At 46.7% G+C, this 13513-nt stretch overlaps 1 protein-coding gene across 5 annotated transcripts in view; it reads right to left on the reverse strand.

Moving 5' to 3' along the window:
- The window catches only part of arhgap21a (Rho GTPase activating protein 21a), a 108282-nt gene that overhangs the window by 4150 nt on the left and 90619 nt on the right, over window positions 1-13513 (reverse strand). For 4 of the 5 annotated variants that reach the window (XM_031836094.1, XM_031836093.1, XM_031836095.1 and 1 more), the window contains 16 exons: window positions 12603-12749; window positions 12288-12381; window positions 9782-9815; window positions 7629-7751; window positions 5560-5859; window positions 5009-5073; window positions 4733-4881; window positions 4406-4548; window positions 4025-4183; window positions 3772-3850; window positions 3372-3445; window positions 3202-3291; window positions 2954-3079; window positions 2786-2827; window positions 2522-2663; window positions 328-359 (listed from right to left, as the gene is read on the reverse strand). In XM_031836094.1, coding sequence (XP_031691954.1) covers window positions 328-359; window positions 2522-2663; window positions 2786-2827; window positions 2954-3079; window positions 3202-3291; window positions 3372-3445; window positions 3772-3850; window positions 4025-4183; window positions 4406-4548; window positions 4733-4881; window positions 5009-5073; window positions 5560-5859; window positions 7629-7751; window positions 9782-9815; window positions 12288-12381; window positions 12603-12749 — 1799 coding nt within the window. The remainder of the gene's footprint in view (window positions 1-327; window positions 360-2521; window positions 2664-2785; window positions 2828-2953; window positions 3080-3201; window positions 3292-3371; window positions 3446-3771; window positions 3851-4024; window positions 4184-4405; window positions 4549-4732; window positions 4882-5008; window positions 5074-5559; window positions 5860-7628; window positions 7752-9781; window positions 9816-12287; window positions 12382-12602; window positions 12750-13513) is intronic. The other variant, XM_031836096.1, reaches the window with a different exon arrangement.

Below are 13513 nucleotides of genomic sequence, written 5' to 3' on the forward strand. Positions count from 1 at the left end.
TGATAAGCACCAGTTCCTGCATTGTCTATGGTGTGAGTGATCCTTTTGTTGAAGACAAATGTCCAAGAAAGGATCGGACAGACTTGTGAAGTTAGGACCCAACATAGTTTGATATTTGACATGAAATGCTGTGTTTATACTGTTGCTTGTTTGTTTTGTTAGTGTTCAGTATTCACAGATGAAACTCCACCTGGCCTACTGTCACACATGTGGGAATTAGTGCTTTGATCTAGCCTGGTGATCTGACCTTTGCTCTGCTCACCAACCAATTATTTCCTCCCTACACTACATTAAGCTGGAGAGAGCAGACACTGGGCACACACTCACCTTCGATTTAGCAGAGTCACTAGTGGGTGAATCTGTAAGAAACAGGGAGAGGAGAGAGGAACATGTTAGATTATCCATCAATTATTCAAAACAATATGTGGGACAACCAGACAAGACAACATCCACGAGAGTGCAATATGAAAAAGCCAGTGAGAGAGAGAAGAAACAGAGAGAATCATGACGAGGATAGTAAACACAGATAAGACACTGTGCTTGATGTCGAGAACCTGGCAGGTAAGTGGACAGAAGGATGACAGAAACATGAGGCGGTAAGCCATGCAGTGAGCACTATGTTACACTCAGATCCACATCCACCCGGGTGGGGTGTTATTTCATGGAAACAGAAACGTCAGTACATGCAAAACTGAAAGTCATTCTGGATAAAAGATAAGTAGCAATGAGCACAGAAGATGCTAGGGTCAAGTAAGTCCTTACAACTTTTCTAAAACAATAATACCCAAATATATCAGGATACTGAGTGAAACTGTGGTAATGGCAAAAAATATCCAAGGTGCATTTCACAACAGCAGGCCAATGAGACAATGAAATATGTAATATGCCATGTAGGAAGTCAATGGATTCCCTCTGTATGGTCTACGCTATATAGCAAACCAAAGCCTCCAATTACTGATCAAAAGAGCTCTAGCACAATCTCTTGTTTTTGCCTGAATTGATGGTCAAAAGACAAACCTAGCACATCTGACTAGTGATGAATGTTACTTCATTGAGGAGACTTTAACATGTATTTACTCTTGTATTACCATAATAACTGTTGACTCAAACAAATAGGATTATGGTTCTAAGAAAGAGTAGTGTAATGATGTGTGAAAAGTCTTATGGCTTCAGTTAGAGGCTAACAAAAAGAGAGTATATTCAGTCTAGTTGAGCCGAGAGGGGGATGGACTGAATGAAAAGTACGGCGGCATATATTGCCATGACAACAGTGAAGACAACCATGGAATGAACCATGAGGCTAAGACATGAGAGGGGGGTCACAGAGGGGCTAGCTATGAACAGAGAGGACACTACATGAAAAAGAATGCCAGCGAGGAAAAGATTTATCCAATGCTGCCTAGTTGATCTTGGATTGATCTTTGACTGACTATACTTTTTTTTTTACATAGCCAAGCCCCCCTACACACCCCTTGAAAACAGATGGTGGCACAGTATGCAAGTGCACATTGACTGGGTAGGTAGAAACCTGGGGACCATACCATGCTATCTCTCCTGTTGCGAGAAGCTTGCGAGACAGTGAGGAGAGACAGTGGAGAGCCTTTCAGACAGTATCACCGGTCTGTGTTAGGTATACTCAGATACAAAACGGACACCACCGGATGTCCAGTACCATATGGCCGCTGCTCTGCTTCCCTTTCACATTTTCTTTGTCAAACGGTTTCATCATGTTTTTCTTACGACGGTTTTCTCAAGCTTACAAGAAACGAGGGTTTCTGCAGACCAGACAGCTACACTGGGGGCAACAATCCTCCTTCTTCCTACAGTTCCAGCTGTCCATCACGGACATTAGAGAGGCCATCAGTGACATCATGGTGTGATAGACTCCTCCCACCTGGCCTGTGTCAAGATCAGTATGTGTGAATGCTGGGAAATCCTTTAGGACACCCGACAGAGCGGCACTAGAGACAGAGGGATCAGAGTTCACCTGTTGCTTTTTTTTCTCGTGTAGTATTTGGGAGAGAACATGCCGTGTTAGTGCAACAGTAGGCAGGATTAATAACAGGAGGAGAGGAAAAACCGACAGCCCAGTGGAGTTTGAATAAAAACACTAAAGATGGAGGGATTCTAAAGGAAAGTTAAAGAACCTCATCATTTTGAGGCAAAGAAATTTAGCTGAAAATTGGAAACCAAGGAAGGAAAATCTAAACGAAAGCAAAATGTACAGATCAGAAAAATTATTTTGCCCCTTCTCCTTTTCGTCATGGAAAAGAGTCAAGAATAATTTGCCCTCGCAAACCAACACAGTCTTTTTGAGTCATGACGAGGCATGGACATTTCGCTCTTATGGTACAGCAAATGAGGCAAAGAAGGATCTCTTAGGAAGAAAGCAGCACTATCCATCAACACTCGACACCAGACAATTACGCTGAACCTCGCACGCTCCTAGACTAAAAGACATTGGTCTCACCAGCGACAGACACAGTGGTTAACAGGGAAAAGTAGTAAAAGGTTGACCCACCACCACAGAGTCGGTCTGGTCCAGGGAACACGTTACCTGAGACTTCCCCCTGCGTGGAGGCCGTGCGGCCGATGTTGTTGAGCAGGTGGTCGATGTTGGGCACAGGCTGAGACTCCACCGCATTCTCATATCGGGACATTGTCTGAAACGAACAGTCAGGCAACAGGGTGAACACTCTACAATTTTAATTTAAAAAAATGATCATAGCAAATAGGGAAGGAATAACATAAGTCACATTGAGGGCAGCAATGTGCCTGTACCCACCACTGGCTCCCCATTGCCTTCCTCTGTGAAAAACCAGTTGTACTAGAAGGGAGCAAAGGAAAGGGAGCTTTATCTTTAGGGGATTCACAATCACTTTTTGGTTTGATATGCAGATTATGCACAAACAGTCCACTTGTGTCTGCAATTAAGGTGTTAAGTGGGACTCACATGCTGAATGAGAGTCTCTACAATCTTGTACTGGTCGGGCATGTGGGTGACCATGTGGGTCATGTTGTCCTCTGAAGTGCGCACCAGAGTGGGACCAAACACGATGGCCAGGTTCCTAGGTTCCATCTAACACACAGGATAGTTAGGAACACACACGCACGCTTTACACATACCCTCACTACATCACAGGTTCTCTAAGTTGAAAGTGAGGACTGCCAGCCACTATTCAAGATGGAAATTTGCAATACCTTATTTTTATCAGAGTTGTCAGCCACTGTTTTCAGATGAGCCGAGAGGAACTTGAGGGTCTCATAGTGATGATCTGGCAACTCGTGAAGCTGCAGTGAGAAGTAGGTTAAGTATAAGTCACCATGCAATAATGTCAGTTAAGTTCACAATGAATGTCACATGAACCCACCATCCTCTTCAACAATTTCAGTCTTTCCACTGGGTCCACTGTCCTGTTGGCCTCTATGAAGTCCGCATACTTCTCTACAGGGCATAAATGAAACAGACATGGGTTTTTTACAGAAGACGACAAAGGGTTTTGGTGTTATGAAAGTGAACACTAAACAGAATGTAATTAAGTGTAGGTTTCACACTCGGCCACTAGGTGGCATAGTGACCCCTTAATCAGTCCTGGGGACCCCAAGGGGTGCACTACACAGCTGATTCAAATAATCAAAGCTTGATGAGTTCATTATTTGAATCAGCTGTGTAAAGACCCTTGGGGTCCCCAGGACCAAGTTTGGGAAACACTCCCTTAATGGAAGGCTGTTCCTAATAGGCTATTGGTGGGACTACTTGAATATTCTTACCGTTGGTGAACAGAGGCTCTGGAAGTTTCCGGAAAAACGATTTAAGTAAACTGCTGATCACATTCAGATCCCTCCATTTCTGTCAAAGGCAGGTAAAAAAAAAGAAAGGGACTTTAGACGAGATAAGAAAAGATGGAAAAGCTGAGGGAAGAGAGGAGTGACAAAAAGAGAGCCTACATAAAGAAAGAAGATGGGCCAAAGACAACTGGAGAGGGAGAGAAAGTGGCATCATGTGCTGGGTTGAGTCACTCACGTCATCCTGGATGTCAATGTCGTTCATGCCTTTGTTGTTGAGCTCCTCCTGCATGTTGGAGATGGCTGCGTTGTTCCCTGGGACTCTGTAGATCCCTGTGTACTCCAGCCCCCTCTCCTCCACTAGGTTACAGCACACCTCCACAATGAGGGGAACAAACTACACCACACACACACACACACACACACACACACACACACACACACACACACACACACACACACACACACACACCAATTACCATGGCAGCACCCTCAGAAAGGTGTGTGACAGTGTTGAGAAGGAACTTCCTTATGAACCGTTCCAATAAACATGAATGAAACAATGAACAAAAAGAGGAGATGGAGAGAATACGTAGTGTAGGTGTGAGTTGAATCTCACCCTGTTGGTGACAGCTGGGGGGCAGTCGTCCAGCCTCACCCCGAAAGTGATGCCTGGAGAAGGCTTCCTCTCAAAGGGCTTCCTCATCAGCCCTGGGATACCTTTCCTCCATGTCCCCTTGTCCTTGGGTGGACTGGTGTCGTCTGAAGGGTTAACACACAAAACATGAGGAGAGTCTCACACGAGCACCAACACACACTGCACAGTATATATGGAGCAAAAAGCAATGGAAGATTCAACGCCATTCTCAAAATCAAACAAGACCTTCACAATGCTCAAGTAAATGAGTTGAGAGCTAAGCGAACATTTGAATCCTCTGGCTCTTACCTTTGTGCATGTTTTTCCTCTCCTGCTCTGCTTTGGGTAAGTGTGGACTTAGAGATTTGGTCTCCCCCTTCCCTCCTAGTAGCGTCTGTCTGATGCTCAGCGACTGGCGTGACGGTTTGGGCGACGGTTCGTTCTTACTGCCTGTCGGGCTGGGTCATACACAAACACACACAAAACGTTTTGATGTCTGACGTCCAATAGGAGCCGTCCACACAGGTCTCAATCTCCCTCTGTACTGCAGAGACTTCCTCCCTCTCTGTGGTCCGCCCTGCTTACCTCATCAACGTGTTGTACTCCTTGATCTTTCGGCTGATGAGGTCACGGCTGGTAAAGGCTGCGTTCTAAAACAAGAATAAAGGCAGAAGACAGCAGACAATGTTAACTCATCAGATGCAATATGACTCCCCTCCCCTTTGAATAACCCACTTCTATCAGTTGGCATAGGTAAAGCCAAAGAAATATACAATAGTACTATAGTGGTCTTAAATGGAGGGGAAAGAAGACCTTCGGTTTCTAATAGAGGGGAGGTAAGTCCGGTGGTAAAGTTAGCCTATTTTAAGGTAGACCAGGGACGGGTCATGTGTGTGTATTATGTGACCTAGGACCTGTAGCCAATCACTGTTATCTGATCCTTATCAAGGGAGGGTTAGTGACAAAGTATACTTGATCTACATTTGTGTAATTAATGAAGTATTGGCCATCCATGAGGTTGACCTTGTGTTTTCTACCAACACAGAAAGGGTTTGATTTCACTTTGCCACACATTTCTGTCAATCCTGGAGAACTTGATAGGAATTAATTTCCGGTATGGTGTGTGTGTGTTTCACCTCCTCGTCCAGGTTGCTGTTCTCCTGTATGACTCTGATCCAGGCCAGCATATCTTCTCTGTCCTCTGCCTGGAACAGGTACTCACAGTCCGACGTGGTCAGCCGCAGCACGTTCTTGCGTTTCGTGTCGCTGTAGGAGATGTCAATCAGACAGGCCTTGATGCTGATTGGCTGTGGCTCGTCCTCCACCTGGGAGTTGGCATGAGCCTGTCCCTCCTTTTTGTCCTTATATAGGCAGAGGAAGTGGCCTCGCAGCACTGCGTACATCTGTTTCCAGGGGCGCATTCCCCCACCAACACGCTGCAGAGAGAGAGGAGAGGCACAAACAATGATATTACTTAACGACAAGTATGAGAAACACATAAAACAGCAGTGAGGTAGACAGGCACAGAGAAAGACATGGTCCTCTCTTATAATTTGACACTGGCATTGCAGATTAAGTATCTCCACATCCTTGATGCATCTCATCTAAAATGGTTCTCCAAGGAAGTATGAGCTGGCAGTCTCTATGGGGGTGCCACAGGGTTCAATTCTCGGGCCGACTCTTTTCTCTGTATATATCAATGATGTTGCTCTTGCTGCGGGCGATTCCCTGATCCACCTCTACGCAGACGACACCATTCTGTATACTTCCAGCCCGTCCTTGGACACTGTGCTAATCTCCAAACGAGCTTCAATGCCATACAACACTCCTTCTGTGGCCTCCAACTGCTCTTAAACGCCAGTAAAACCAAATGCATGCTTTTCAACCGTTCGCTGCCTGCACCCGCACGCCCGACTAGCATCACCACCCTGGATGGTTCCGACCTAGAAAATGTGGACATCTATAAGTACCTAGGTGTCTGGCTAGACTGTAAACTCTCCTTCCAGACTCATATCAAACATCTCCAATCTAAAATCAAATCTAGAGTCGGCTTTCTATTCCGCAACAAAGCCTCCTTCACTCACGCCGCCAAACTTACCCTAATAAAACTGACTATCCTACCGATCCTCGACTTCGGCGATGTCATCTACAAAATAGCTTCCAACACTCTACTCAGCAAACTGGATGCAGTTTATCACAGTGCCATCCGTTTTGTTACTAAAGCACATTATACCACCCACCACTGCGACCTGTATGCTCTAGTCGGCTGGCCCTCGCTACATATTCGTCGCCAGACCCACTGGCTCCAGGTCCTCTACAAGTCCATGCTAGGTAAAGCCCCGCCTTATCTCAGTTCACTGGTCACGATGGCAACACCCACCCGTAGCACGCGCTCCAGCAGGTGTCTCACTAATCATCCCTAAAGCCAACACCTCATTTGGCCGCCTTTCGTTCCAGTTCTCTGCTGCCTGTGACTGGAACGAATTGCTCTAAATCGCTGAAGTTGGAGACTTATCTCCCTCACCAACTTCAAACATCTGCTATCTGAGCAGCTAACCGATCGCTGCAGCTGTACATAGTCTATCGGTAAATAGCCCACCCAATTTTACCTACCTCATCCCCATACTGTTTTTATTTATTTACTTTTCTGCTCTTTTGCACACCAATATCACTACCTGTACATGACCATCTGATCATTTATCACTCCAGTGTTAATCTGCAAAATTGTAACTATTCACCTACCTCCTCATGCCTTTTGCACACAATGTATATAGACTCTCTTTTTTTCTACTGTGATATTGACTTAATTGTTTACTCCATGTGTAACTCTGTGTTGTCTGTTCACACTGCTAGGCTTTATCTTGGCCAGGTCTCAGTTGCAAATGAGAACTTGTTCTCAACTTGCCTACCTGGTTAAATAAAGGTGAAATGAAATAAAAAAATAAAAAATGTCCAGTGTAACCCACTAGAGGGAGGAGTCATTTCATCAAGGAAGACATGACAGAGTCAGGAATCTCAAACACATTTAGGTCAAAGCCAAACTGGTGTGACAAGTGCAATGCACACAAAAACCAACATTACTATACTAAATATCTACCAGAGGAACAGGATTATACACCACTCTTTCTAAACCATGTCACAGGTGATATAACTGACTGCCTTGACCCCCTTTGTGTGTGGAGTGTGGATAGCACTGTACACACACCTTGCTCTTGTCCGTGTTGATCTGTCGGAAGTGGAGCATGCCCTCCTTGGAAGCATCACTGAAGATATCTGATGAGGAATCTCTCCTGGATCCGGAATCTTCTGAAGACCTGTCCACCGTCGCCTTTAACACAACAAACACATGAGTTACCTCTACAATCTCATACATACACAATACTGCAACATGGTGTACAGTGCTTGGCTTTGTAAGCTGCTAATCAGTCTGCCTCTGGGGCCAGTCAGCCCGCCTGCCTCTGGGGCCAGTCAGCCCGCCTGCCTCTGGGGCCAGTCAGCCCGCCTGCCTCTGGGGCCAGTCAGCCCGCCTGCCTCTGGGGCCAGTCAGCCCGCCTGCCTCTGGGGCCAGTCAGCCCGCCTGCCTCTGGGGCCAGTCAGCCCGCCTGCCTCTGGGGCCAGTCAGCCCGCCTGCCTCTGGGGCCAGTCAGCCCGCCTGCCTCTGGGGCCAGTCAGCCCGCCTGCCTCTGGGGCCAGTCAGCCCGCCTGCCTCTGGGGCCAGTCAGCCCGCCTGCCTCTGGGGCCAGTCAGCCCGCCTGCCTCTGGGGCCAGTCAGCCCGCCTGCCTCGGGGCCAGTCAGCCCGCCTGCCTCTGGGGCCAGTCAGCCCGCCTGCCTCTGGGGCCAGTCAGCCCGCCTGCCTCTGGGGCCAGTCAGCCCGCCTGCCTCTGGGGCCAGTCAGCCCGCCTGCCTCTGGGGCCAGTCAGCCCGCCTGCCTCTGGGGCCAGTCAGCCCGCCTGCCTCTGGGGCCAGTCAGCCCGCCTGCCTCTGGGGCCAGTCAGCCCGCCTGCCTCTGGGGCCAGTCAGCCCGCCTGCCTCTGGGGCCAGTCAGCCCGCCTGCCTCTGGGGCCAGTCAGCCCGCCTGCCTCTGGGGCCAGTCAGCCCGCCTGCCTCTGGGGCCAGTCAGCCCGCCTGCCTCTGGGGCCAGTCAGCCCGCCTGCCTCTGGGGCCAGTCAGCCCGCCTGCCTCTGGGGCCAGTCAGCCCGCCTGCCTCTGGGGCCAGTCAGCCCGCCTGCCTCTGGGGCCAGTCAGCCCGCCTGCCTCTGGGGCCAGTCAGCCCGCCTGCCTCTGGGGCCAGTCAGCCCGCCTGCCTCTGGGGCCAGTCAGCCCGCCTGCCTCTGGGGCCAGTCAGCCCGCCTGCCTCTGGGGCCAGTCAGCCCGCCTGCCTCTGGGGCCAGTCAGCCCGCCTGCCTCTGGGGCCAGTCAGCCCGCCTGCCTCTGGGGCCAGTCAGCCCGCCTGCCTCTGGGGCCAGTCAGCCCGCCTGCCTCTGGGGCCAGTCAGCCCGCCTGCCTCTGGGGCCAGTCAGCCCGCCTGCCTCTGGGGCCAGTCAGCCCGCCTGCCTCTGGGGCCAGTCAGCCCGCCTGCCTCTGGGGCCAGTCAGCCCGCCTGCCTCTGGGGCCAGTCAGCCCGCCTGCCTCTGGGGCCAGTCAGCCCGCCTGCCTCTGGGGCCAGTCAGCCCGCCTGCCTCTGGGGCCAGTCAGCCCGCCTGCAAGTTGGATAATGAGGACGGATCATGTGGACTCCCTCCAATGAACAGTTCGCTGATTGGATGACCCTTGCCTGACTTCTATTATACGGCCCCAGAATCCGACATTATGCTCCATTCCAGTGAGCAGACAGACAGAAATAGCGAGGTTGGCATCCAGGCTGGGTCTTTAGAGGTCATTTGGTTTTATAGTCTCACTCATTATCCATTTTACAACCGCTACTGACTAACATCAATGCTAGCGGTTCAGAGGAGTGACTCTTATCTTCAGGCTGTGAAACTTTGGGCAGGATATGCAGGTAAAACAAACTATAATGATGCAGTTGAGTCTGATAGCCAGTAGGCACATCATTTCTGTGGAAAGTGACCAGAGGGTTTTGTCCATACTCCCCATTACAGTTTGTTATTATGTGGGTTGATATTGGGTAATACTTTATCTGGATAGTCTGTAGAGCATCTACAGATGTACTATCAGTAACATTTCAACTAACTATCTACTAACCCTAGCTCCAACCCTAACCATTATTCTTAACCCAAGTGTATCCTTAGCAAGCAGTTGTTGATAGTATGACCTGCTGTAGAGCATCTACAAATGGAAAATCTGGACTATCCAAGCATAACCTAATATTGATATTACTGTGTTGAGGTTGGACTCACCTTCCTAAGGCCCTTTAGACCAGGTATTTGCCTCCTACAAGGAACATAGAAATATGAAAATCACAAGTTAGTTGAATGAAATTGACTAAAATGTACAGTGCCTATAGAAATTATACACCCCCTTCACATTTTGTTGCGTTCAAAGTGGGATTTAAATAGATTTAATTGCTATTTTTTGTCATTGACCTACACAAAATACTCCATAGCGTCAAAGTGAAAAGAAAAATAAAATTTATTTCACCAAATTAATTATTTTTTTTATAACAAAAATATAGTCTTTGCATAACTATTCACCCCTTTTGTTTAGGCAAGCCTACATTTGTTCAGAAGTACATTTCGGCTTAACAAATCACATAAGTTATATTTGAAAGATTTTACTGAGTTACAGTTCATATAGGGAAATCAGTCAATTGAAATAAATTCATTAGGCCCTAATCTATGGATTTCACATGACTGAAAATACAGATATGCATCTGTTGGTCACAGATATCTTAAAAAAAAGGTGGGGGCGTGGGTCAGAAAACCAGCCAGTTTCAGGTGTGACCACCATTTGCCTCATGCAGCGCGACACATCTCCTTCACATAGAGTTGATCAGGCTGTTGATTGTGGCCTGTGGAATGTAGTCCCACTCATCAATGGCTGTGCGAAGTTTATGGAAATTGGTGGGAACTGGAACACGCTGTCGTACACGTCGATCCAGAGCATCCCAAACAGGATCAATGGGTGACATATCTGGTGAGTATGCAGGCCATTTTCAGCTTCCAGGAATTGTGTACAGATCCTTGTGACATGGGGCCGTGCATTATCATGCTGAAACATGAGGTGAGGCGGTGGACGATTGGTACGACAAAGGCCTCAGGATCTTGTCACGGTATCTCTGTGCATTCAAATTGCCATCAATAAAATTCAATTGTGTTCGTTGTCCATGGCTTATGCCCGCCAATACCATAACCCCACCGCCACCATGGGGTACTCTGTTCACAACATTGACATAAGCAAACTGCTCGCCCACACAACCCCATACACATGGTCTACGGTTGTGAGGCCAGTTGGATGTACTACCAAATTCTTTGTAACGACAGATGCGGCTTATAGTGGAGAAATTAACATTACACGCTCTGGCAACAGCTCTGGTAAACATTCCTGCAGTCAGCATGCCAATTGCATGCTCACTCAAAGTTTTAGACATCTGTGGCATTGTGTTGTGTGACAAAACTGCACATCTAATAGTGGCCTTTTACTGTCTCCAGCACAAGGTACACCTGTGTAATGATCATGCTGTTTAATCAGCTTCTTGATATGCCACACTGGGATATTTTATTTCAGTTCATGAAACATTCCTCTGTCCCTCATACATACAACATCTGTAAGGTCCCTCAGTCAAGTATTACTTCAAGCACAGATTCCACTACAAAGACCAGGGAGCTTTTCGAAAGCCTCATAAAGAAGGGCAGTGATTGGTAGATGGGTAACAATAACAAATCGTAGATTGAATATATCTTTAAGCATGGTCAAGTTAATAATTATGCTGTGGATGATGTATTAAACCACCCAGACCCATCAAAGATGCACTTGTCCTTAACTGAGCTGCAGGACAGGAATGAAACTGCTTAGGGATGTCACTATGAAGCCATTGTTGATTTTAAAACAGCTACTGAGTTCAAAGGCTGTGATGGGAGAAAACTGAGGATGGATCATCAACATTGTAGTGACTCGGCAAAGAAATACACTTTTTGGAATAATGCAAAGCCTTATGTTTGGGGAAAGTCTAACACAACACATGCCTCCTTATTTTCAAGCATTGTGGTGACTGCATCATGGTATGGGTATGCTTGACATAGGCAAAGACTGGGGAGTTTTCAAGACGAAAAGAAACTGGATGGAGCTAAGCACAGGCAAAATCCTAGAGGACAACCTGCTTCAGTCTGTTTTACACCAGACACTGCGAGAGGAATTCCCCTTTCAGCAAGACAATAACCTACAACACAAAGCCAAATCAACACTGGAGTTGCTTACCAAGACAGTGAATGTTCCTGAGTGGCCAAGTTACAATTTTGACTTAAATCTGCTTGAAATTCTACGACAAGACTTGAATATAACTGTCTAGTCATGATTCCCAGCACCTCGAACAGAAGAATTGTGAAAAGAATAAACGGGCAAATATTGCACAATACAGGTGTGCAAAGCTCTTATGAGACTTACCCAAGAAGACTCACAGCTGTATTCGCTGCCAAAGGTGATTCTAACATGTATTGACTCAGGTGGGTGAATACTAATCTAATAATGGTATATTAGGGTTTTATTTTTTATTCATTTTTACCAAATGTTAGAATTCTTCTCGCACTGACAGAGTATTTTGTGTAGATCATTGACAATTACATAAAAAATAAATATATATTTTTTTAATCTCCCTTTATTTTCTTCACAATATATTTTGTTACAAAGGGGGTGTACACTATACATAACATTGCACTGGCCCACCGTTTCAGACCAAATTACACTCACCCTTCCCTGTAGTTATCCAGACCTTCATCGTAGGATTTGGACCTCTCCGTTTTGGTACCAGAATCCGATTCAATCGCTGTGAGTCGAAGAGAATCTTTCAAAATAAAAGCCAAATGATTATCAAACAAGAAATAAGCCAAAGAACAAACTTTTAATAGGAATGTCCTAGCTCAAGGCTGTAGGTGTCCCAGGCTTGTTTGTGGATCAAGTATTCAAATTCAGCCATCAACTCATTCTAACACACTATTCTTAAAGCATGCATATCGTTGCTGACAGTACCTGCACAGTTAGTTAAAAAAAAGAGGGTAACCTTACCGTGGTCATGTGACCTCTGTCGTCGAATAAGAGGAGATGGAGAGGTAGGGCTGGGTGGTATGGTGGTGACGATTGGAGTAACAGATATTACAGCTGAAGCGGGAATGTGACTGGTGTCATGATCAATACTTGGACTGGAAGGCTCATCTGGAAACGAAGTGAGGAAAACCAAAGTTAAACAAGGGGAGACACTATTCCTGTTCTACTCCCCCAAAAAACATTGAATGAAAATAGATCAATTATACATCCGGTAAAAGTAGGCTGTCTGATACTTAACATCACTCTAATTAAGTCTACTGTGGCACAAAGACAGTCAAGTATTAGTGCTCAGGACTGAGTGAAACTCATTCTGAACCAGTCTACGCTATCTCCGTTTGGGGCTAATTTACAGACGGCAATAAAACACAAATGCCATGATGGCGAAATATAGGCATACACAGCTAAACACATGTCTGGTTATGAGATAACATGACACATTCAGAGACAGCCAGGCTTATTCATGGGGCCAGCATGGCCACTAGAGATAACCCAGTCCCCACACCTGCCACAATCAACAAACACACAGGAAGGGAAAGTGAGCTGCCGTTTCATCACTGTTGTCAGTCTGATCAGGTAAGCAGATATAACCAAGGTGCAGGCTACACCCAGGCAAGTCATAACGTTACCGAGTACAGTGAGTAACCCTGCCTTTGCCAAACTGTCCCAGGCAGCAGGTGACAAAGGTACAGGATGGAAGTGTCTGGCAATGATAAGGAGAGTGCCAGGAATACTAGCAGGGCACACAGAAATGTATCACTACCAAAAGCATTTAATTAAAATGCATTTGTACATTTACATCATTTAACAGACGTTCTTATCCAGAGCGACAGAGGCAGATTTAGGGTTAAGGGCACAGACAGATTTTTTCACTT

Source organism: Oncorhynchus kisutch, linkage group LG11 (assembly GCF_002021735.2).
Source record: "Oncorhynchus kisutch isolate 150728-3 linkage group LG11, Okis_V2, whole genome shotgun sequence".
Classification (NCBI taxonomy): Eukaryota; Metazoa; Chordata; class Actinopteri; order Salmoniformes; family Salmonidae; genus Oncorhynchus; species Oncorhynchus kisutch.